The sequence below is a fragment of the Phanerochaete carnosa genome (assembly GCF_000300595.1).
Source record: "Phanerochaete carnosa HHB-10118-sp unplaced genomic scaffold PHACAscaffold_1, whole genome shotgun sequence".
Classification (NCBI taxonomy): Eukaryota; Fungi; Basidiomycota; class Agaricomycetes; order Polyporales; family Phanerochaetaceae; genus Phanerochaete; species Phanerochaete carnosa.
In genome coordinates this window covers 4,887,408-4,909,362 of record NW_006767628.1, presented here as the reverse complement: position 1 = coordinate 4,909,362, position 21,955 = coordinate 4,887,408, and the positions used below count along the sequence as shown (strand labels likewise).

General features: G+C 55.8%; 11 protein-coding genes across 11 annotated transcripts in view; 5 read left to right on the top strand and 6 right to left on the bottom strand.

Moving 5' to 3' along the window:
- Positions 1–28: 28 nt before the first annotated feature.
- PHACADRAFT_248375 (uncharacterized protein) lies at positions 29–714 on the top strand. The gene has a single exon (XM_007390990.1). It carries the CDS (start codon positions 71–73, stop codon positions 275–277), a length of 207 nt encoding a protein of 68 aa, XP_007391052.1. The 5' UTR covers positions 29–70; the 3' UTR covers positions 278–714.
- Positions 715–1,023: 309 nt separating this feature from the next.
- On the bottom strand, positions 1,024–3,542 carry PHACADRAFT_248374 (uncharacterized protein). Its single transcript, XM_007390989.1, has 6 exons — positions 3,347–3,542; positions 3,210–3,288; positions 2,987–3,153; positions 2,327–2,936; positions 1,896–2,261; positions 1,024–1,842 (listed from the first exon to the last, which is right to left on the bottom strand). The coding sequence occupies exons 1-5, from the start codon at positions 3,484–3,486 to the stop codon at positions 2,220–2,222; spliced, it is 1,038 nt and encodes a 345-aa protein (XP_007391051.1). The 5' UTR covers positions 3,487–3,542; the 3' UTR covers positions 1,024–1,842; positions 1,896–2,219.
- Positions 3,543–3,785: 243 nt separating this feature from the next.
- On the bottom strand, positions 3,786–4,220 carry PHACADRAFT_190820 (uncharacterized protein; the record flags this gene model as incomplete). The annotated part of the gene is made up of 1 exon (XM_007390988.1): positions 3,786–4,220. One exon carries the CDS (start codon positions 4,218–4,220, stop codon positions 3,786–3,788), a length of 435 nt encoding a protein of 144 aa, XP_007391050.1.
- A 491-nt stretch (positions 4,221–4,711) lies between these two features.
- Positions 4,712–5,265, top strand: PHACADRAFT_135466 (uncharacterized protein; the record flags this gene model as incomplete). The annotated part of the gene is made up of 1 exon (XM_007390987.1): positions 4,712–5,265. The coding sequence occupies one exon, from the start codon at positions 4,712–4,714 to the stop codon at positions 5,252–5,254; it is 543 nt and encodes a 180-aa protein (XP_007391049.1). The 3' UTR covers positions 5,255–5,265.
- A 216-nt stretch (positions 5,266–5,481) lies between these two features.
- PHACADRAFT_51353 (uncharacterized protein) lies at positions 5,482–7,803 on the bottom strand (the record flags this gene model as incomplete). The annotated part of the gene is made up of 1 exon (XM_007389559.1): positions 5,482–7,803. A coding segment is annotated over one exon (2,322 nt), but the record flags the coding sequence as incomplete, so codon positions are not given.
- An 897-nt stretch (positions 7,804–8,700) lies between these two features.
- Positions 8,701–11,085, bottom strand: PHACADRAFT_248371 (uncharacterized protein). The gene is made up of 9 exons (XM_007390986.1): positions 10,719–11,085; positions 10,573–10,669; positions 10,454–10,516; positions 10,261–10,402; positions 10,074–10,212; positions 9,621–10,018; positions 9,423–9,491; positions 9,321–9,368; positions 8,701–9,254 (listed from the first exon to the last, which is right to left on the bottom strand). Exons 1-6 carry the CDS (start codon positions 11,058–11,060, stop codon positions 9,998–10,000), a joined length of 804 nt encoding a protein of 267 aa, XP_007391048.1. The 5' UTR covers positions 11,061–11,085; the 3' UTR covers positions 8,701–9,254; positions 9,321–9,368; positions 9,423–9,491; positions 9,621–9,997.
- Positions 11,086–11,382: 297 nt separating this feature from the next.
- Positions 11,383–12,442, bottom strand: PHACADRAFT_248370 (carbohydrate-binding module family 50 protein). The gene is made up of 4 exons (XM_007390985.1): positions 12,178–12,442; positions 11,988–12,120; positions 11,819–11,922; positions 11,383–11,762 (listed from the first exon to the last, which is right to left on the bottom strand). Exons 1-4 carry the CDS (start codon positions 12,202–12,204, stop codon positions 11,436–11,438), a joined length of 591 nt encoding a protein of 196 aa, XP_007391047.1. The 5' UTR covers positions 12,205–12,442; the 3' UTR covers positions 11,383–11,435.
- A 303-nt stretch (positions 12,443–12,745) lies between these two features.
- PHACADRAFT_156892 (uncharacterized protein) lies at positions 12,746–15,004 on the top strand (the record flags this gene model as incomplete). Its single annotated transcript, XM_007390984.1, has 10 exons — positions 12,746–12,827; positions 12,886–13,034; positions 13,090–13,359; positions 13,479–13,507; positions 13,561–13,654; positions 13,704–13,756; positions 13,807–13,932; positions 13,987–14,556; positions 14,612–14,628; positions 14,682–15,004. 10 exons carry the CDS (start codon positions 12,746–12,748, stop codon positions 15,002–15,004), a joined length of 1,713 nt encoding a protein of 570 aa, XP_007391046.1.
- Positions 15,005–15,263: 259 nt separating this feature from the next.
- Positions 15,264–17,185, top strand: PHACADRAFT_248365 (uncharacterized protein). The gene is made up of 8 exons (XM_007390983.1): positions 15,264–15,376; positions 15,424–15,676; positions 15,729–15,822; positions 15,943–16,063; positions 16,124–16,250; positions 16,300–16,451; positions 16,505–16,640; positions 16,702–17,185. The coding sequence occupies exons 2-8, from the start codon at positions 15,429–15,431 to the stop codon at positions 16,853–16,855; spliced, it is 1,032 nt and encodes a 343-aa protein (XP_007391045.1). The 5' UTR covers positions 15,264–15,376; positions 15,424–15,428; the 3' UTR covers positions 16,856–17,185.
- A 380-nt stretch (positions 17,186–17,565) lies between these two features.
- Positions 17,566–19,002, bottom strand: PHACADRAFT_248361 (uncharacterized protein). The gene is made up of 6 exons (XM_007390982.1): positions 18,920–19,002; positions 18,832–18,869; positions 18,582–18,775; positions 18,445–18,522; positions 18,331–18,393; positions 17,566–18,274 (listed from the first exon to the last, which is right to left on the bottom strand). The coding sequence occupies exons 1-6, from the start codon at positions 18,957–18,959 to the stop codon at positions 18,181–18,183; spliced, it is 507 nt and encodes a 168-aa protein (XP_007391044.1). The 5' UTR covers positions 18,960–19,002; the 3' UTR covers positions 17,566–18,180.
- Positions 19,003–19,327: 325 nt separating this feature from the next.
- Positions 19,328–21,955, top strand: part of PHACADRAFT_248359 (uncharacterized protein) — a 3,324-nt gene continuing 696 nt past the window's right edge. Inside the window, exons 1-4 of the mRNA XM_007390981.1 lie at positions 19,328–19,902; positions 19,951–20,533; positions 20,584–20,949; positions 21,005–21,608. Of these exons, the coding sequence (XP_007391043.1) occupies positions 19,725–19,902; positions 19,951–20,533; positions 20,584–20,949; positions 21,005–21,590 (1,713 nt within the window). The 5' untranslated portion in view covers positions 19,328–19,724 and the 3' untranslated portion in view covers positions 21,591–21,608. The remainder of the gene's footprint in view (positions 19,903–19,950; positions 20,534–20,583; positions 20,950–21,004; positions 21,609–21,955) is intronic.

Below are 21,955 nucleotides of genomic sequence, written 5' to 3'. Positions count from 1 at the left end.
GCGTAGAGATTACGTTCAGGCTGCTTACGCGAAGATCTCAGCCGGCCGTGAGCTTTTCAGCCGTAGAACTATGCGATGGGCACATGGGGCGGCGAGGTCATGGCCAGGCACTTCGTGTGACATCGCCGCCACCGAGCCGCTTACCCCGACTTCATTCGCCGCCGTCATTCTGCCACCGCCATCTCCCGTATCCACGCCCGCTGCACATCCCCCAGCTGCTCACGCAGGCCTTCCAAGCGTCGACGCGACCAGCTGCACAGCATCGTTTGGCATCTGAACCTCCGCAGACGCAGAGATGGTCCGTGCACATGTGAAGCAGACGGTGAGGCGGACTTCAGCCACAGCGCCACAAACAAGGGGTGGCTGATGACGCGTCCCTCGCCGTTTTGGCACAGGAGGACAAGAAGGAGGCCCCAGCCAGGTCGTCGCCGCCCACGGCGTCGTCATCGTCCTCATCGGCGGCCAAGAAGAAGGCGGCGACGGACTCGACGACGTGGCCGTGCAAAATCGACGGGTGCAACAAGGTGTTCGCGCGCGAGGCGGATTTGAAGCGGCACCAGCGGACGACCAAGTCGCACTGCGTGCCCGCCTTGTGCGTCCTCCCGTCTCCTGGACCGATCTCTGACGGAAGCAAAATAATTGTCGCAGCTCGTGTCCGCAATGTGATGCCAACTTTACGAGGGTACGTCTGTTCCGCAGATCGCCAGGCGCGTCTCACGTCGCGAACCTTGTCCCTGCAGACCGATGCCCTGCGACGGCATCAGAAGTCGAGGAAAGTGCACATACGAGCGTCATAGAGCGACAACTGAGGGCGTTATTACAGACATAATGGCGTGGTGATTGACCCGCCAAGCATCCCCAAGGCGAGATCGACTCGCCAGAAGGCGGAAAGCTCAACACCAGCCACCCGATCCACGTCTACGAGTGCGAGTGAACCTCCGTCCGCTGAAGAGGTCCCTCCAAGTAACACACAAGATGAGCCAGCTGCGCTTGCGCCTCAAGCTCCTCGGGGAAACTATTACAGACAACATACCATGCTCCCGAGTGCGTCCATTTCTCTATTCCACGATACAGCTCTTCACGAGTGTACAGGCTACGGCGGAGGCACGAGCCCTCCCCAGTCCTCCAAATCCACAACCTCCGAATCAACCCCTTCACCCAAGAAACCCGCCGCGCCGCCGGGCACCTCACCAGCCGTCCCTTCCTCCCCGCCCACGACGGGACTGTACCCCGTGCTCCCGCCGTACGCCTACCCAGGCGCGCCGCCAGGCCTCATCTACGCCGTCCCCCACTACTACCAGCCGCCGCCGTACTACAGGCCCGCGGGCGCACACGTGCTCCCGCACGTCGCGCCGTACCCGTACCCGCCGCCGCACGTCCCGCCCGAGTACCTTGCGCACTACCCGACGTACGTGTATCCGTACCCGCCGCCCCCGGGCGCTGCGAGGGCGTCTGGCGCGGTGGGCGAGAGCGTCTCGGCCGTGGGCGCGGGGCGCGGGGATGCAGAGCCAGAGGAGGCTGATGAGGGCGGTGATGAGAGCGGCGAGTCAGGTGAGGACGCGGAGGGGGATGCGGAGGCGGAGGGTATCACTGCGAGCGATGAGGGCGCTTCGGAGCCGCAGATGTTACGTGAGGACGAGCCAGGCAGCTTGCACGGGTCTCCTCGCGCGCAGGATGAGGGTGCAGGCGGGCATGTAGAGCCAATGGACGTCGAGCCTGAGAGCGAAGCTCCCACTTCCGTTGAGCCAGCCGACGAAGGAACGGAGTCGCTACGGGGCCAGGAGACTGGCAACATGAGTCCTGATTTTGCTCATACAGAGCCCACGCTAGAGATCGCGCCTGGTAAGCACCCTCGCCAGCTGACCACGGTTATCGGTACGCTCATACAGCCCCAGCCGAATTAATGCTATCCTCCTCATGACAGGCATCTGGGAAGACGTAATCAGCTTCCCACATTTCATTACCGTTGACTGCTCGGACATCTTGTATCACGCCAGCGTGAGACACCGCACATCTAATGGACTGCATATTTGTACACTACAATTTAGCTAAAGCACACTTTCGAACCATGGGGTATTCTGCCTTGAGTTACCGATCATGAGATAGGAGCAACGGAACGTATGCACTATTGATACATGCTGAGGAGAGCAGCGGCTTGGGGAGTTGTGGTTGAACACCGGGTGACATGCTGTTGAGAGCGGTTCATGATAGCGTCTAGATTACAAGATGTTGACCTTGGGCCACTTGTACTGGGGGCCGATCTGCAAAGCGCGCTGCGGCGTGAGAGGCATGCAAAAGCGGTTGGGAGAAGACGATCAAAGCGCACCTGCTGGACACACATCGAGCCGAGCTTGTGGCCGGCGTCGACGCATTCGCTGAGGGCCTTGCCTGCGACGTACGCGCCGAGGAAGCCGCCCGCGAAGGCGTCGCCGGCCCCGTTCGTGTCGACGATCTCCGCGTCCGAGAGCGCGAGCACGGGGACGACCAGCGCGTTCTCCGCGTCGTCCGAGCTCACGACCGTCGTCGCCTTCGGGCCGTGCGTGATGATGACGACGCGCGGGCGCGCGGGGTTCGCCTTGGGCTGCGTCGCGAGCGCCTTCGCGATCGCGTCGAGGTCCTTGTGCGGGAGGCCGGTCGCGCTCGCCCACGACTCGGCCTCGGACTCGTTGCAGATGATGATGTCGCAGTAGGGGATGATCTGCTGGAGCTGGACACCGAAAAACTGCGGGATGAAGGGCGCGGAGAGGTTGAGGACGAAGATCTTGGACGCCTCGGACGCCTTCTTGCTGAGCTCGAGCGCAATCTCACTGCCATGCGTGAGGAAGTAGCCTTCGAGGTAGAAGACCTTGGCGGCCTCGACAAGTGGGGCAACCTCCGGAGAAGAGAGGTGGGACGACTCGAACTTCTCTGCTGCGCGTAGCGTGGTAACGAGGGAACTGCAATAATGTGAGGTTGGCACTGAGACGCATATCAGAGAGCCATATACCGGTTATGACCAGTGATAATGACACCGCAAGCACCAGTCTTGTCGCCCTTCCTGACGAGGTAGGCGTCGGTAAGGCCTTCACGGCGGTTGGCAGCACGGAGTTGCTCTGCAAGGTCATCGTCGCCGACGCAGCCGGTGTAAACGACAGAGTTGGGAGGAAGGACATACTACAAAATATTCATAAGCGACTGAGCACGGCGCTCAACTGAGACTAGTAACTCACGGCGGCTCCGCGCGCAGCGTTCTGGGCGGCACCTCCTGCGACGTAGGTGACCTGGTGGTTCTTCACAAGGTCGTCATACCTGATCAAGCCAGCATAAATATGTTTTTTACGGAGGCAGGTATCGGACATATGCTCACAAGGATGCGTGCTTCTCCTCGGCGAGAATGGCATCGTTGGCTTTGAGGTCATACTTTTTCAGGAGCTCTTCACCGTTGAAGACTTGGATGTCGAGCAGAGGGTTGCCCATGCAGAAGAGCGGGTACGTTGGGGACGACATGCTGGTTTCGTAAATGAGTGGATAAGTACCAAACTCCGGAGCTTTCGGGGTGAAGAGGATGGGTGAGGGTGAGAGTCGTGAAGCAAAATCGCGCGCTTGAGATAACGATGATTCAGATTGCTCCCGTGGGGGAGCCGCGCAACAGCTTCTTTCACGAGCGTATCCGCCTTGAACGCGCGCCCCAGACTCAGCATGCCTAGGATCGCGTCCATGTCCAACGAAATGGAACGGGTAAAGTACCTAGTGATCGTTGTGGTCAATGATGCAATATCCTGTCCCCGGATCCTTTGAACGGGACCCTACTGGTGCTCGTAGATGGCTCGGAGGAAGTGTTCGAACTCGCAGATACGACGAACCGTCACGTCGAGCACATAAGCCGGGCCGGTGCCGACGTAACTGGGGCTGAGCTCGACGTTGTCAAACAGTGGGTTCGAGACGAGGTCGCCACTGAATGCACCTGCATAACGGGAGAGCAGCGTAAGGTGCACGCGAAAGACGGTGACACCAGCAGGCGATGTGCAACGAATGAGTGCGTTTCCATCAGAGTACCAGACGTGCTTGGAGCGGGAGTAGTTGACTGCGTTCCTATAAGTTGGCAAAACCATCGTGTGCGGGATCATGCTAAAATCTCCGGGTGGAGTGTTAGACGGTAGAGTCTGGGACGTTCTGGAGCCTGTGCCCTCAAAAGAGGCTGGTCGAGGACGTTTCCTAGATGCAGGTGGAGGGACGTTCATGGATGAGAATCGGCGTGGAGGTCATAAGAGAAAGAGTCGAGAGAGACTCAGCGCATACATGAGCCTTGCACTGACAGTACAAATGGATGCGTCCTCTCTCCTTCATGACATCAGCTTATATGGAGGCGTAGCTCATCTCCCTGGCATGCCTAGCTCTTGCTCGACGTGCAGAGTTAGCTGTCCTAGTACCGCATATACAGTACTTGACATAACTCATGCACTTCAATATCGATGATAAAAAGCGTAACAGGCAGTGCTGATATGAGCATGGCAGCCGACAAGGGGATCGCGTCTACTTCTGACATCTACGCGTCTGTGATCAGGGTCATTACTACACCTTCTTTACGCGACCAGCCGTGTCAATAGACGTACGCCTGCATGCGATGTGCCTGAAGACTGGCGACGACGATATCGGCAGCGGCGAACGCAACATTGAAGGCGGTGAGGCTGAGTTCGAAGAAGGCAGACAAGTCCGAGCGAGGGGCTGGGAGATGGTGAGGAGGGATGGGAAACAGGTAAAGGAGGAATGTGCACTTCCCGTGCAGTGGGACCCCGCATATACCCTGCTACTCGCCAACCTCGCGCACCAATTGGGCCTGAGGGACGTCCTCGCGTTCGCCCTTTACATCTGCTGCAACCAGGACGCTTCCAACATCGTGCAAGGCTTCACCCTCAGCGACGGCACCCACACACGGCTCTCAGACGACCTTGTCGCCAAGCTTATAAACGGCAAGGCCCAACTCGCCGCCTGGTCCGGCAACTATGTCTGGACGATGAACGCCGAGCCGATGGGTTCTTCCCTCTGCGTCCGAGGGCTCGCTCTCGACGGCTGCTGGGCGGACTTCGAGTTCATGCCCGAAAGCAGACTGAGCACAAACAAGGTGCATCCCATCGAAGCCGCCGACGAGTGGAGGAGACACTGTCTTGAACAGAGTCTGTGTGGGCATTGTGTACGCTGGGTCGAGGACGAACATGCGAGGATCATCGAGACTCTTCTAGTCACCGTCATTCCTGAATGCTTTTGTCTGCTGTAAGAATACATACACTGCAAGTCTTCCAACTGGTTATACTTGCGGGATGGGACTGTCCCTTGCGCCGTAGATGGTCAATATATACTCTTCGTTAGTCAGCTCATACACCCTCCAGGTAGATCCCGTCGCTCGATGGCCCTGGAAAGATGGTCAGTTACATAGACTAAGCACAGAATGCATCCGACCTACCCTTCAGTCTGCTACGCGTCTTGGACCGAGCGCTCGAGCTCGTTCATTTGCAGCGGCCCCTTCGTCCAGTGCTCATTACCAGAGATGAAATCGCTCCTGACGACCTTGCCTCTGTCCACGACCTTTCCGTCCTTCTCAACCTTCACATAAACCCCCTCCACCCGACCATCTGTGTACTGCGACTGCTGTTGCACCATGCGCTTCAGCTCATCCTCCGCAGGCATCGACCCCTCGTATAGAACCGGTACAAGCTTGATCTCCGTGTCCGCGAGCAGCGCCTCAAGGGTCTTCCTATCCGTCCAGCTCGCAGTCGCGCGATCGTACAGGTCGAACGCGAGGAACCAGTCCGGGAGGCGCGAGTACGCGACCGAGTGCGTCGCGGCGAGCCACTCGCCAAAGAGCACGTACCGCTCCGCAAAATGCGGGTCGCGGTCGAGCACGCGGTACAGGTCCGCGCGGCGCGCGTCGAGCCACGCGCCGAGCCGCCGGAACTGCGCGTGCGACGCCGGGTTGACAAAGTGCGACCGGTTCTGGGCGACGACGCGCGTGCGGTCGGCGGAGAGCGCGAAGCCCATGTTCGCGCCGTCGACCTTTTCGGTGACGACGACGTGCGCGCCGGCCGCCGCTGCTGGCGGGAGGAGGCTGCGCACGAGGTCGTCGGCCGTCGCTGCGCCGAGGTTCAGTAGATGCGGCGTGCGCGGGAACTTGAAGAGCGCGACGGGCGGCGAGAGCCGCTCGACGAGGTCGGAGGCGGCGGCGAACGAGTGCACCGTCACGAGCGCGGAGAAGCCCTCGCCGAGCGACGGCGCGACGAACATCTTCTGCATTTGCTCGATCGCGTTCCGGACCCGTCCCCCCGGCGGCAGCGTCGGGTGCCCTGCGCGGTTCTGCGCGCGATACGTACACAACTCGGCGTCGTAGTCGAACCACACACAGACGGGGTTGACTGCCCAGTGAGCGGCGAGCGCGAGCCATGCCTTGCGGTCGTCGCGGGACATGTTGCAGCGATCTAGGATGACACGGACCTTCCCCCTGGCGCTGCTTATGGCGGTCTCGCAGGCAGATCGACCGCCAGCTTCGTCCTGACTAATCCACTCCCAGCCGCCCGGGTCTCGCGCCAACAACGAGCGAGAGACCCACGACTTGCCCGACCCAGGCAGCCCAACGAAGATAAAGAGGTTGCTGGACGGCGCAAGCGTGCCTTGGATCTCCAACGGACAAGGTAGCGGCTCAGCGACGGGCTCGGGAAAAATAGACTGCCGTTTCCAAATCGTACTCGCCCATTTGTGGACAAATGCCTCTTGCTGCTCCGTTTCGATACTGGTCGGGCGTATGGCCCGCAACGTAGCGATAGCCTCGGGCGCAGACATCGCCGGCTGGGAGAGGCTGTAATCCATCGTCGGCTTGTTGAACCCAAACGCAACGAGCAAGCACGCTGCAACTGTGCCTGCGCGACCCTTCCCGCCACCACAGTGGACGAGTACTGGCAGGTTGTCGTCATCGCAGAGGAGCTTGACGATGAGGTCCATCTGCTCGATAGTCGGTGGATGGTAGTTCGGGATTGGAAGGAACGTGTTCTTGACTTTGCTGCCGGAGAACCATTTCGGATCGAGAGGGGTCTCTTCGGTGAGGGTGAGGACGTGGCGGATGCCAATGTGCGATGACCCGAGAGCTGCGATATCGGTCGCGTTCCGCGGGGTAGACATGAGCGCAATCTTGAAAGGGACCAGCCAGCGGAAGAACCGAGGTAGCCTGTACCATTGCTCTGTCGATTGGGTGGGCGCGGGGATGAAGACCTGGTCCCGTGACCAGCGGCAAAGCGTCGGGACTGCGCTCGTCAGGGAGTCGAGAGCAGAGAGTAATCCAGAGGACCAGGGCTCCAAGAGGAGCTCGAGCAGCTCTCCCGGTAGTTGTTCGAGTTCCCATTCTGCGCAGACGGTTCCCCACTCGGTCTCCTTGGCACAACTCGTGATCTTTCGAACGCAGTATTCTTGCACCTTAGCATCTGCAGTTCGATGGTATCCGCAGGCGTATGACAGCATCGCAAGCTTGAACTCCCCAAGCTTCGGCGCACTATCTCCAAGTCTCAGAAAGCCCTTCTCAGACGAGGAAAAGGATGCGCAGAGTGTCACCGAATACTTCTTGGCTAGCGAGTGGTCTCCCATAGAGTGCAGCGTGAATGATAGATGGTCCAACAACTCCGAAGGGGCACTAGATGGGAGTGGCCGCAAGAGCGATGCAATGCCTTTATCGACGCCGTGCGCATCCTGCCGAGAAAGGGTAATGTGAAAGTGTTTCGGAGGGAGTCCCAAAGTTTTGCGAAGCTGCTGTCCTTTCGCCCAGATAATTACGACGAAGTATACTTCCGGTTTGAAGCGTGGATATCCGCCGACGCCGAGTGAATATAGCTTCGGAGGCTCGTCACCGAGTGCGCCCTGCAAGTGCTGACGGATGTCTTGAGGCGAAGATGGCTGTTTCAAGGAACGAAGTTCGTCTTTGGTGATAAGGGTAACGTGGTATGGACTGTCGAGAGGAAGGAAGGAGTAGTCGAAGATGTCCGCTTCCTGCGCGAGCCTGGCGACCTCAGGGCCGACTAGAGCAAGGCAGCCGCGGAATTGTTGCAACTCCATCATAGATGTCGAGCTTGTATTCGTTTGTGTGGATGGTGCTGTAAAATGTGTTGAAAGATATAGCGTTTGGAGACCGCTACATGGAGTCATGTATACGCTTACCGATGACTGCGGTACCGGTCCCGTACGCACCATTAAGCCATCAAGAATGGCCAAAACCGCGATCCGTCACGGACAGCTCAGCTCTCGGGACGCGGGATCAGGGGTAAAGTTGGCACGACAAGTATTCGCCAGTGTCCGACCTCCAGAAAGCTGTGGCACAGCCGTCTGAGAGGAAACCTATTGGCTAAAAGTGTGCCTTTCCGAGCGGTCTCAACGCCACACGGGAGTTATTCCAGTGGGCTTTCCGATAGACTCACATGCGCAGATGCTCGCGGTGTAGGCTCCGATCTTCCGTCGTGTTTGACGGCAAGGCGCGTCACCTCCGCCCTCACCCGCCGTCTTTAGGAATTAGACGTCGCCGTGTATGTATTGATACCCAACCGAGATTGATGAAAGAGATAACCACTTTGTTTCGTCCCCAGGGGCAGCCTGAAGATGCGTAGAAGCCAACACAAGAAGAGTGTGCGTGTAAAGCGCTTAGCGCCTTCGACTCAGCCTTGGGCGCCGGGCATTCATCTGGCCTATTATGCCACACAAAAAAGGGATAACAAACTCTCGAGTGTTACAAGCGATTTGGAGCAGGACACTGGCCAAGGACTTCGGAAGCGAGGAAGAGAAAATAAACGAGATAAAGCTAGGATAGCAGAAATAGGCGCCAGGGGCGCATCAAAGCGCATCAATCCCGACGTGCTTTGAAGATTTCTACTTCGATGTCAGGGAGGAACGGCTACAGATAAGAGAAACGACGAGCAAAAATAACGTAGACGGTCCCGTGTGTGTGATAATAACGAATAAAGATTTCCAGACGCAAGGTCAGCTTGATGGAATCACGCCTCGTCGTCCGCCGCACGCGCCTTCTTCTTCACGGCCTCGCTGTTCTCCTCGAACTCGCCGTAATCTCCAGAGATGTCGTCGTTCTCGCCGTTGGCATCTTCATCATCACGACTTCGCTTCCGGCTGATGGCTGGAGGCGGGTTGGCGGCAATCCCCTCTGTTGCAGGCCCGGTAATTTCGGGTGCAGGCGTATACTCCTCATCTTCGTCCTCGTCCTCATCCGCCTCTTCTTCCACTTCTTGGCTAGGCTATGTTTGTACCACGCGTAATACCTGTGAGGATGTGGTCGACACCGAGGAATGCCTGAGACATACCGCACTGCCACCCAGCAACATCGCAGTCAGGTTTCCGTCTTTCTGGGTCTACGCGATGCCCGGGTCAGACGATATTAGTGACTTGCAGCTGCAAAGACTCACCAGACCAGCTCCGTCTTCGTCCCCCTCGTCATCCTCCTCGAATCCTCCAGTCTCTTCCTCTTCCTCTTCCTGCAATCATAGGGGTGCGACGGAGATTTGAAGACGGAGGTACGCAGATAGCAGTTCCAAGGTATCCAAGATAGATGGGGAACTTGTGAGCAAACCCGAGATAAATCTACGATCTTCCAGCCCCGTTACCTCGATGTCGTACTCATCACTCTCCTCACCTTCGTCCTCCTCCACCTGCGGCTCCTCTATGGGCTCATCTTCTTTCTTTGACATCGCGTGTACAGGTAAAACAGCAGAGCACTGGACAACCGTAGGAATCTGCTCGGGGAGAGCAGGGTTGGCAACGCAGTTATGTGAGAACACGGACGTTGGTGAAACCGTGGGTGGACAGGGATGATCGATGATGGCTCGTGCGCGGGTTGCGTCATAAGCTGCGCTTTCATGCGTCTAAGTTCAGCACCAGGGTTATCTTCAAGTCGGACAACATGGATAAGTACAAGAGAGTAATATAATGATACACCAGAAAGCTGTAGAAAAGAAGAGGTGAAAGTCGGTTAGGAGACTCATTACTTCCTTGCGAATGTAATCTGCAAAGAAATTTTAGTGAGATAAAGGTTCCATGTAAAAACGATTTGGTTTTACCTTGATCTTGTTTTCGCCATCCAGCTTGTAGTTGTGTAGCGCGTCTTTGGCAACGGTCGCGCTCGCCTCGTCCAAATATTCGACGAAGGCAATATCCTTCTTCGTCGGGATGAGACGAACTTCGTACAAGTTGGGGTATCTGCGCTGGTGTCAGCAACACAAAAGAACATGATATAGCCATACACACTGAGAGAAGAGCGCCATGAGTTGATCTTTTGTAACATTCTCCGGCAAGTTTTGCAAGAAGAGAATCTTGTTCGGTGGCAGGTATTCGTCGGGCATCATGACGTTCGGACGCCTTGATACCGGTACCGCGCTTGCGCCATCCACTGTACATCTTGTAAGCTTAAATGCAACGTATTTGTGAAAACAGCACTCACTCTCTGCCGCCAAACGCTTCTGGCGGAACTTCGCTTTAATCGGGTTGGTGTACCTCGTCGCCTCTGAGACATATGATTTAGCTTGAGGAGTGCATGTACTGATCTCTAAGAAACCATACTTTTGTGTTCCTTCCGCCTCTCAAGATGTGCGTCGAGGGTAGCTGGCTCAAGCTTCTTCACGACAGCGTCTGACCGTGTCCTTGCGTATGAGATTTGCTACTACAAGGTTAGCACGTGCACTGTACAGCAGGATACAGAGGCGTACCATGGGCTTTGAGTACAGCGGGAACCCTCGAACCTCCTTCAAAGCCTTTTTTGCAACCTCCGCGTTCTCGAAAGAGACGAACGCCTGCCCGCGCATGCGCAAGTTCGAATGTGCGACAACGTCCAGGACCTCTCCATATGACTTGAACAGACCGCGCAAGCTCGCCTTCAGCACTGGAACCTTGATTTTCTCGTTCAAATTCTGGATGTACAACGTTTCGGTCGCAGATTCCGGCTGCTGTGGCTCCTGAGATTCGGGCACAACCGCGGCCATGGGGGCGGGCGCGACGATTGGGCCTGGCGGTGGGTGTGCGGGATCTGTCTCGAGTGGTGACGCAGCCATCGCTGGTGCAGCCATTAGAGGTACCGACATGTCAGACATGGTCAAGAGGGTATATGGTGGTTTGCGCTTGTGCAAGGCTCGGAGTCAAGCGCCGGCGCGCCCGGGCGGGTCACCGCAAGGTCACGGTCATGGAGTGACGGCGCGCTCTCTTGTGCTCCTCAGAGTCCTCACGCCGCGGCGTTCGAGCCTTGGTATTTTCTAACCTGACTCGGGCCGCATAGAGCGTTGTTAACTATATCAATTCGCTTTTCGCGTAATGAACGATGTAACGCGAGTCGTTATTAGCCCCATGCGAGATGAAATGCACTATGTTACAAGTGTACAGAGATCCAGATGAGATAAAACGAGTCAAAAAAAATAGACATATACAAATAACTATCGTCGTTGCGGGTCACTAGGGGGAAGGCAAATGATCTCTCCGGGAGTCAGGCGGTCGCAGTCCAAACCTTGGTTCGCTTCTCGGAGTCGCTTCAACGAGAATCCGTGCTCTTGTGAGATGTCCCAGCATGTGTCCTCTGCTTGAACGCGGTATGCGGTCGTATCACCAGTGCAGAAGGACACCTCGGGGTGGCCGTCGTCACGTATGCGTGAGCCAACAAGACGCCAGACGAGGAGTAGGGCGACAATAATAATCATGAAGAAAGGAAAGAGGGTGCGGTATGCTTGAGAATTCATACTGCGTGCACCATGAGACGCAGCATCCTGGAGGCTGAAGTGAGCAAATATGACTGTCCTGAACGGAATTAGGTGATACGTACAACACCTGGCGCGAGGGGCTGGTAGCCGTCTGGACGTCGCCCAGCGGCCTCCAGATCTTCGTTTTCTTCTTGTACATCAACTCGCAAAACCGGCGTGCTGCCGGCTGTCATAACAATTCCATTTAGCGGCCACTATGCGGGTGTACCCGAAATAGTGTGGACGACTCACCTGGCTTCAGCCCACCGTACTGCGCACCTTCAGCACCTTCCCACAAGTTTCCGCCCCCGTCCTTGAAATAGTACTTGCCGCTGTCTGCATCATATGCTACACGTTGCATACCCTGTGGGAGGCGATACTCGTCCTAGGCACCGACCACGTCACTCAGAGAGCCCTGAAAGCGCGCGCAAAGCATACTGACCTCGTCATATTGCGTCCAACGCCCCATCTTGTTCGTTGCAGTGAATAGTCAAGAGTTTGCAGCGTCTGTCGTGAGACAGGGTATCGGGATAATGGGAGATTTTGTTCAGGCTACGTGTTATATACGCACCGCGCAGCAGGGATGTATGCTCCATAACAATCGCCCTCCGGCTAGAGACGGCATCATGGCGAAGACGCCCTCGCTTCCCTAAAACTATTCTTTCACCAAAGTCCAGAAGTACAAGACCGCTCCCGATACGACGTAATTCGAGCAAAAACAAGCAAGGCTATGCAGGTATCCATGCAAGCATCTCGGAAATTTGGAACATGAGCGGAATCAGGGCCTGGAGGCCTGGAGGATCGTGTGAGGTCCAATTGCGTATGTCGCTCCCTCGGAGTGTGCGTCCCACGCATGTCTATGACGCTGGGTATATATAACGGCGAAACCAACACTGCTATCAAGCTCCAATATCTTAGACCTCTACAGCTACTTCGTCCCCGGAGACCTCGACGTCGACCTAAAGAGACCGTCGAACAGTGCCCAGACGTCGGATTTTAGACATCACATAATGGCGGGCAAGGCGGCAGCCAACACCATACGCGTTGCCCTGAAGGGCGAGTCCGTCCTTACTCACCCCAGGTTCAACAAAGGTAAGACAAGAGCAGCTGGTACTGCTTATTGTAGGATCGCCCTCATACCTGTTCATAGGCACCGCGTTTACTCTTGCGGAACGCAAAGAGTTCGGGCTCACTGGTCGACTGCCGCACCGTGTCAACACACTCGAGGAGCAATGTCAACGCGCGTATGATCAGCTGCAATCGCGCGACACGCCCATCCGGAAGAACACTTTCTTGCAGGTGCTGTCTATCTGCTCACTGTGCCAGAGAAGGGGCTGACATCTTTGTCCGACAGAGTCTGAGGGATCAGAACTGGGTGCTCTACTACGGTCTGGTTCAGCGACACCTGAAGGAGCTAGTCCCTATCATCTACACTCCGACTCAGGGCGAAGCTATCGCGAATTACTCACATTTGTTCAGGCGCAGCGAGGGCATGTTTTTCACGTACACGAACGAGGATCGCATGGAAGAAGATTTCCTTGAGCAAACTCGCGGCCACGACATTCAGCTGTTCGTTGTTACTGATGCGGAAGCTATCTTGGGCATAGGTGATCAAGGTGTCGGGGTAAGTTTCATCTTCGCCGTATACATTATGAGTTCTCATCCTAGATAACTTAGGGCATTGGCGTAAGCAGAAACTCGAGTATTTCATGCTGCGAGTCATAATTAGGGATTGGTCTGTAGATCTCCACGGCAAAGGCGGCGCTATATACGTGAGCCATGCTGCCCACACTGTCACTGGCTTGCGCCGATCGACTTTCCTTAGACTGGTCGGCGGTATCAGCCCTCACAAGTCGCGCTCGGTTGTGCTCGATGTCGGAACTGACAACGAAGGGCTTTTGGGCGATGATCTATACGTCGTAAGTCAGATTATTCCGTATAAGTACACACATCTTGAGCTCGTCACAGGGTTGGCCGCACAAGCGTGTTCGCGGTGCGGACTATGATCGATTCGTGGATAAGTAAGACCCGTCTTATTATTCCCTCAACTTCTTCTTGACCGTGCGCGCAGGTTTGTACAGCTTGTCCGCAAGCATTTCCCGCATAGCCTGTTGCATTTTGAAGACTTCGGAGTTGGCAATGCCTGGCGCCTGCTACACAAATACCGTGGCCAGCATGCAGTATTCAACGACGATGTGTACGTGCTTTTCCGATACGCTTCGGATTGTTTCTTTAATCGATGTTTACGTAGCCAAGGAACTGGTGCAGTGGCCCTCGCAGCTATCATGTCTGCAGTTGGCGTCACCAAGTCCAAGCTTGCCGACCAACGCATCGTGATATTTGGTGCTGGTTCGGCTGGTCTTGGGATCGCGCGCCAAATTCGCGACGGTATGGTCACCATTGACCACGTCAAACATGAAGACGCTTCGAGGGCCTTCTACCTCCTCGATCGGCACGGCCTCGTCACACAATCCTTGGGTTCTAACATCGCTCCCGGACAGGAAGAGTTCGCGCGTTCCGCCGAGGAGTGGGAAGGCGCTCGGCGCGATAAGAACGGCGAGATCCAACTGCTTGAGGTCGTGAAGCAGGTTAAGCCTACGATCCTTATCGGGTGTTCGACCCAAGCTGGGGCCTTCAGTGAGGAGGTCGTCAAGGAGATGGCGAAGCATGTCGAAAGGCCGGTCATTATGCCTCTGTCGAACCCTGGAAGGCTTGCGGAGGTCGAGCCGAGGCTCGCGAATGACTGGACGCAGGGAAGGGCTCTGATGGCTACGGGCAGTCCATTCCCGCCGTGCCGTCAACCTAATGGCAAGGAATATATGCAAGTGGCTCGACTGTAGCTTATATACATCTGCTGACCATGAGCCAATTCGCAGCATTGCGGAGTGCAACAGTACGTGTTCTCTTCAGCCTACGGAGTTAGCATGTATTCATGTGTCCCCAAAGATGCACTGATCTATCCAGGCCTCGGCTTCGGCACCATGCTCACCCAATCGCGCAGCATGACGGACAGGATGATCATCGCCGGCACGCAGCGCCTTGCTGCGCTCGCCCCTGCCCTCAAGGACCCTGACCTTCCGCTCCTGCCAGACTTCCATATCGCTCCGCACGTCAACTTCGAAGTTGCCGTCGCCGTCGCCGAGCAAGCCATTGAGGATGGCAGTGCTGGTATCGACTGGAAGAAGAGTGAGGTGCGCGAGCGTGTCAAAGCTGCGCAGTGGGAGCCGGTGTACAAGAACTTTGTACAAGATCCTAAGGGGGTTAACTGAGGTCTGCAGTCTCTGGTATACGCTAGATATATTCGCCGAGTGCGATGCAAAGGATTGATGATTCGGCGCAGTCAGATGTTGTACTTATGAATAAGGTTATACATGCTTACTGTTGTGCTCTTGCCAGCGAACGTGATATCGGCACTTTTCTTCAATTCACCACGGCACATGCTTTCAGGCACGCACGGCTCTATTGCATACAAATATCGCTCTTGTGACTTGCATTCTTCGGTCGAGATGCTGGACCCGCCCCGGCGCACACGGAACGCCATCTCTAGGCTGTTCAACGTATTTGTACTCGGTTTCAAGTGCGTCGAGTCCCAACTTTCCGCCATTTCTCCCTTGGTAATCGAGGAGTGATCTCATCTTCAGGTAAGTGAGCATTCTTCATGAGAACGAAGCTCTCACCATGCTCGCAGATCACATGTCCGTGTACGACACACAAACTGGCAGCGTGCGTTCGGAAGAGGATCTCCCAGCTTACGCCGAGCTATTCGATGATTGCCATAGCCCAAACAACGAACTGGAGTCACCTATTCTTCCTCAAAGTTGTGTTGCTTCGAGTTTCACTCCCTCGAGAACTGGAGATTGCGACTATGCCTCGTCGGAATGGCCCTCGGATAGCCGTTCGTCTGCATCCACTGCGGCGGAGGCGGTGACGTTGTTCCAAGTGTCAGTTGGGAGCTTCTACGGAGAACCGTATTCTTATTGGCATCGCACGCAGGGAAGGCCAATTTTTTACCCTCGTGAAGGAGACGCCTAGTTGGAAGCGGAGAAGTGTTTGCGAAGTGAAGATCGTTCAGAGCAGCACGACAAAGGTAATTCGTATCGTCGCCGTACGCAAGGGTACAGGAACGCGCTATGCTGACCATTCTAGTACGTGCATCTCGTCTTTGTCAGGACTTGGCTGACAATTTCCCGCAGTGTCCGCCCTTAAGGCCATGCGCGTGCACAATACTTGCAGTCGCAGCCGGATCTGGAGTCTCTACACGGGCTCCTCTATAGAGCGCGACTACGAAAAAGGAGGGGTGTTTTGTCTGCGGTGCCCGACTACCGAGCGTAGGTTGTATACCGCTACAGGCCCGGCTGGCTGACGCTAGTATCTTTCACGTTTCACAGTTGCCCAGGCCTTCGAGGCTGCGTATAGAAAGACCCATGAGATGAACGCGTCGTCTGTGAGCACTCGCGTTATGCCGCGGGTGCGCGCAGGGCACGGCCACGGAGACATAAACACAATCTATTCTACGTAAGTGGGCCTATGTGCGGTCATACTTGCCTACTCACATACAGCCCAGAGAGGGGAAACTGTTTATTATCAATAAGGGCTTACGCGACTGGGCGGTGCAAGGCAGCTGCGTGGTAAAGTTTGTGCAGGATATGGAGACAAAATATGTGCGCCTTGTCGCCGAGCGCAAGAGAACGGGCAAGAGACGCGTAAACCATCATAGTAAGCTGGCTCGACGCTAAAGATTGTCAGACCGCGCTCATTGTGCTCGGCAGTGCCATTTGCCATGACCCTATGCGCGCATAAAATTTGCGAGCGCGCGATGTTATGGGGTCTTTCCTCTGACTCTCTTTACAGCCGGGATTTCGCACAAGGGCCGGTGTTTTGCCTTCGCTTCGCGAATTGTCGATCGTGGGTTTATTCCTGTGCCCTCGTGCTGAGAACGCGCTGATTCCTCGTGTCTCTAAATTAGTCGCTGTGGACTTCGAGAAAGCCTTCAAGAAAGCGCATGCGATGCACTGGGCTGCAGTGCGGAGAGTATCACAGGCATCTCCGCACCCTCATGGCGAGGCCAAAGAGGCGGACCCGACGCCGACCATATGCGATCCTACCAAATCCTGCGGTAAGACGTCGCTTCCCCCGAAGTACGACGACTATCGCGCGCCGGAGGTACCGGTTTCCTCGACGCATCCCAAGGTGGCTCCCCCGTCGTATTCTGCTCATGCTACCCAGCAGCTCAGTGGCGAAGAGCGGCCTCGTAGGATACGCGACTGGCTCAGCCGTGTTTTATCCAGGTTCTTTTGAAGGATGGATAGTATGCCGTTTCTAGCCTCTCGCTTTTACTCCTCTCTGTGCCTCAATGCAGCCATTTGGTCGTACGTTGGATGTCAACATATGATCTACACTTAAATATAGTACTACCACCTTATAAGCGGTCTTCCATTCTGACTATTGACTGCAAGCCACACGAGGCTGTGAATAGCACTGCCTGCAAAATATTAGCGGCGTGGTGCGCCTTCCAGCGCATTTCAGCCCAGCGTCCGCGTGTATATGCTTGCACAGCATCAGGCACTGGGCTATTCGGAGCCATCACAGTCCAGGCACCAATGAACTTAATTTTGTCCTCATCTGACTCTTCCAGCAGGTGCCCAAAGATGGATTTTCGAATTGAGCAGCAATACTCCCCACCAGGCACGGCGCTGCATTCGCCAGGACGTAGTCGTCTGCCAGAATAACAAGTAACTTCTTCACATCCGTCACGGTATAGTAAGTATTGAGTGCGCCGTTCCTAGTCCCTACCCGACTCAATCGAGCTCTCAGGCCTCAGGGTTAACCGGCGCGATAGTCGCGTCTAACACGTCCTCCCATCCACATGCATCACTCCCCTAAAGTCGCCAAAGGCGGTCTTCCGCCCCCGGTTGTCGATGGTCACAGAGGTACCAGGGGGAGAGCTAACATGGGTGACGACGGTGCTTTAAGCATCCGCAAGGTTTTCGTCATCTCGCTTACCCTCGGGCTATGGCTTGCTGCGGCGTTCCTCTACCGGCAGAACATGCCTCTGATGCTTGACTCGCTCTGGGTCAGATTCCTCGTTATGTTTTGTTCTTTTCCTGTTTTCGTGTTCTCGATTCCGATCTTTTGGTCGGGGTTCGTAGCAGCATGGGCTATGTGGAAGAAGCGCAGGCACGCGCATTGCGAACGCAGTGATATTAACTTCCGGGTAGACCACGATGCTTGTTTGTTCACTGCTTATAGCAATTGTGTCCTGTAGAGCACTGTGAATTCATGGACAAGATCAAGCAAGTGTATATAAGATGAACGTAGGTGTGACTGCACACACCAAATTACAAACCATAGTACAGTACAAACAAAGGGGGACGTAGAGAGGTACAGACAGGGCTAACAGAACAAAATGAGCAAGCGTGGATCAGGTGGTGACTGAAACTTGTGATCAGGAAACGAGGGAGCCTTTGATGCCATCCCCGCGTCGAGAAGCCGCGATACCGCGCAGCATGATGACCGCGAGGGCAAATGTGGTTAATACGCTGATCAAGAAGTAAGCACACGGAGATGAACGGTACTATTTGTAGAGTTCACATACAGTTCAATCCAGGCGAATGCTTCCAGCGAGTTGCGCTGACCACAGTACGTATAAAAGTGGTGGCTGGAAGGGTCTGAGTCATGGAGCGTGAGAATAGAGATAGGGAGCCCGTACCCGCAGTTGAGGCCTCCATTAAGCGAGGCGGTAATCGCAGCAGCGCCAGAAAGCCAGAATACCCAGGTTATGAACATGCTGAGGATAGGACCGCCTTAAGCATCGGCGGCAGCGGGCGGAAGCAAATGGGGGCTTACAAGATTGCATGACTGCCGACACTGGTGAGGAAGGAGCCGCCCGGGGACTGGAAGAACAGTAAAGCGTAAAGCGCTGAGAAGACTATTGTCCAAGTAGAGGTGAATAGGAGGAAGCGAGTGCGGTCGCGTTCGCCTAAGCTCTGGAAGTTATGGTGCGCGTTGTAGCGCGAGACGAGCCACGCCGAAATGGACAGCTGATTACAATAGATCTTGAATTTGGAGCAAAGTGACCAGAGATCAAATAACGCACCTCAATGATAGCAAAGAGGACAATGAGACCCAGCAAAACTTGAGCAGCGTCAGAGACTGGACCAGGACGACTGAGACATTGGGCTTACTGGGGTGACCACGGCGAACCTTAGGATCCCAGCTAACCATTTTGACGAATATTCGAGGGCAGCAGCGGAGGGGTCGTGGGCGTTGTCGTGAGAGGTCGTAATTGTGGAGTTTGGGCGAGTTGACGGACTGAAATACCAACAAAGGCTATCCGACAAAGTCCGCTAGCCGCGTGACGTCAGCGCCGAACCGAAACGCGGGATGGTGGAACACGTTCTGATCCGCCACCTCCGGCCGACATTCCCACGGGAGCGCCACAACGCTCGACGCAGAATTGGCGCCCGTACTTCTCTCGCTGTCGCAGTCGCCTCGACCTCCACGTCGCGCGCATCGTCGCGCCCGCTCTCGGTATCCATCTTTTTTCTGCATCTTTTTCCTTTCTATCTCGTCCATTTTGCGCATCTATCTTCCTGGCGCTCTCCTTGGCGCACTGTCCCCATGTCTCTAAATTCGTCCGCTTTGTACATCCCTGTAGTTACACCACCGACGCCTGCACCGTCTCCAGGTCCAGGATTACCCCCACAACACTCGTTCAATTCTCTATACAGGCAAGACTTTTCTATTCTTTCTCCTTACCAGCGACGACAGTTCCTATCGGCCATTCTGAGCGAGTGCACACCTGACGAACTACTCTTTGTGTCAACAACCGTCGCGCCTCTCCTGAAGAGGGATTTTCTACAAGATCTGCCTCCAGAACTTGCGATTCACATCCTTGGCTTCATCGATGACCCTCGTTCCCTTCTCAAGGCGGGCCAAGTCAGTCGGTATTGGCATAGTCTCGTCTTAGAGGAATACCTGTGGAAACACATGTGCGAGGTGTACAACTTCGGCATCGAGGAAGACTGGGAGCTTTCCGATCCCTCGAGAAATTACGTGCAACCTCTAAGCCCTATATCTCCTTCACCGAACCACGAGCCACGGCCATCACTATCACCTGTCCACAAGATCTCGTACCGCAATCACTACAAGCTTTCCTACGTGACATGTACGTATCTTTGACCTCGCTTCTGCACCTACCCTGATGCCTATCTAGTAACGAAATGGCGCACTGGCGGCACCCTGCTACGTCGCATTCCCCTCACATCACACCACCACCTCCCGAACGATGCAATGCAACCACCCGTGGCGAATCCATCGTCTGCCGTACCAACTTCGATTGCGCTCGATGTCGACTGGCTCGTTATCGGCCTCGCAAATAGTCGAATTCACATCTTCAGTGCGCGCACTGGCGTGAGCTGCCGCACCCTCGTTGGTCACAGCGCTGGCGTGTGGGCGGTCGCGCTCGTCAGGGCTGGCGGCGAGCGCATAGATCCACCCATCGATGAGCGTATGCGTGACATGAAGATCAACAGGATAGGTTCGGGCAACCGGAGGATCAGAACGGAGGAAGGCATCTCGGCGAGCTCGACGCTATCGTTTGCAATGCGCGCCGCCCTGGGGCTGGATCGGATGCCATCGGAAGGGCCGAAGCTCTCGAACAAGACTTCACATGAGTCGTGGCCACATGGACGGCCAAGTGAACCATCAGGAACCTCTGAGGGCTGGGGACAACCAAACGCGTTAGTGGTCAGCGGAGGCTGTGATAAGGATCTGAGGGTATGGGACGTTGTTTCTGGGTGCGCTGCATAATGGTTCATTCTCCTGCTTCATCTAACTTGCCACATAGATTCTGCATATACGCGCTCAAAGGCCACACTTCAACGATTCGCTGTCTGAAGGTCCTGCACGGCCGCCCAATAGCTGTAACAGGCTCGCGCGACCGCACTCTACGTGTATGGGACATCCAGCATGGTAAATGCCTACGTGTGCTTGAGGGGCACGAAGACAGTGTTCGAAGCATCGACGTATGTGGGAACAAAGTTGCGAGCGGCAGCTATGATTTCACCTGCCGCCTGTGGAACATTGACACAGGCGAGTGTCTGCATATCATGCGGGGACATCACCATCAGATCTACTCTGTCGCATTCGATGGCGTACGGATCGCCAGTGGAGGCATGGACACGACGGTGCGAGTGTGGGATGCCGAAACTGGGTACGTTCCGCTACATTGGCGCTTTCGCACATCTGGCTGATAGGACATCTCATAGGACATGTGCCGCACTCCTCCAAGGCCACACTGCCCTCGTCTGCCAAGTGCAGCTCCACAACAACATACTCGTCACCGGCGGCTCCGACGGGCGCGTCATCATCTTCTCCATCGTCCCGGGCACCTGTACCTCCAGCCCGTCCTCGCCCCCGCAGCTCACCGTACAGGACTCGATCTCCTCGCAGTTCTCACGCTCGTTCTCTATGCCGTCGCTGCTGGCGCCCCAGCCGCCGAGCCCGCCGAGGACCGCGGCCGCGGCGAAGCCGTTCAGCATCGTGCAGCGCCTCGCGGCGCACGACAGCAGCGTGACCGGGCTCCAGTTCGACTCGCGCTTCCTCGTAACGGGTGGGAACGACGGGCGGGTGCGCCTCTTCGAGTTCCACAAGGACGCCTCCGCGGGCGCAGAGGGTGGAGCGGGCGGGCTCGGTGGCAAGTTCGAGTATGTGCGCGAGATGAGCGACGCGTGCGAGAGCGTGTGGAAGGTCGCGTATACGGAGCACACCTGCGCGATCATGTGCAAGCGTGCGGGCAAGACGCAGGTCGAGATATGGAGCTTCAGGCCGAACGGCGCCGAGGCGAAGGACTGAGCATCATCGCGTCGAGAGGTTAGTTTTATGGACTTCCGGACTGTGTCTTTCGGTTTGTGGATTGTCGCTTCGGCTTTAGCTGTCCCTGGACTCGCTCATGCTCTATCACTCATTTCTGGTCTGCTTCTGTAGCAATAATACTTAATAATGTAATGGCGTCGTGCACTCTCCGTTGTGGACCTTATACTCAGCCCCATCGAAAGATCTTGCTACGTAACATGGGCCGGTCCCAGCTAGTATACAAACTCGAGGTAATGATACAGACAACGCATGCAATGACAGAAGGCAAACTCTACTCACAGAAAAAACCTGAAGGTCGTCCCCAATGAGATATCTGGTCTCTTGGTGAGTCAGTAGGTAAATGT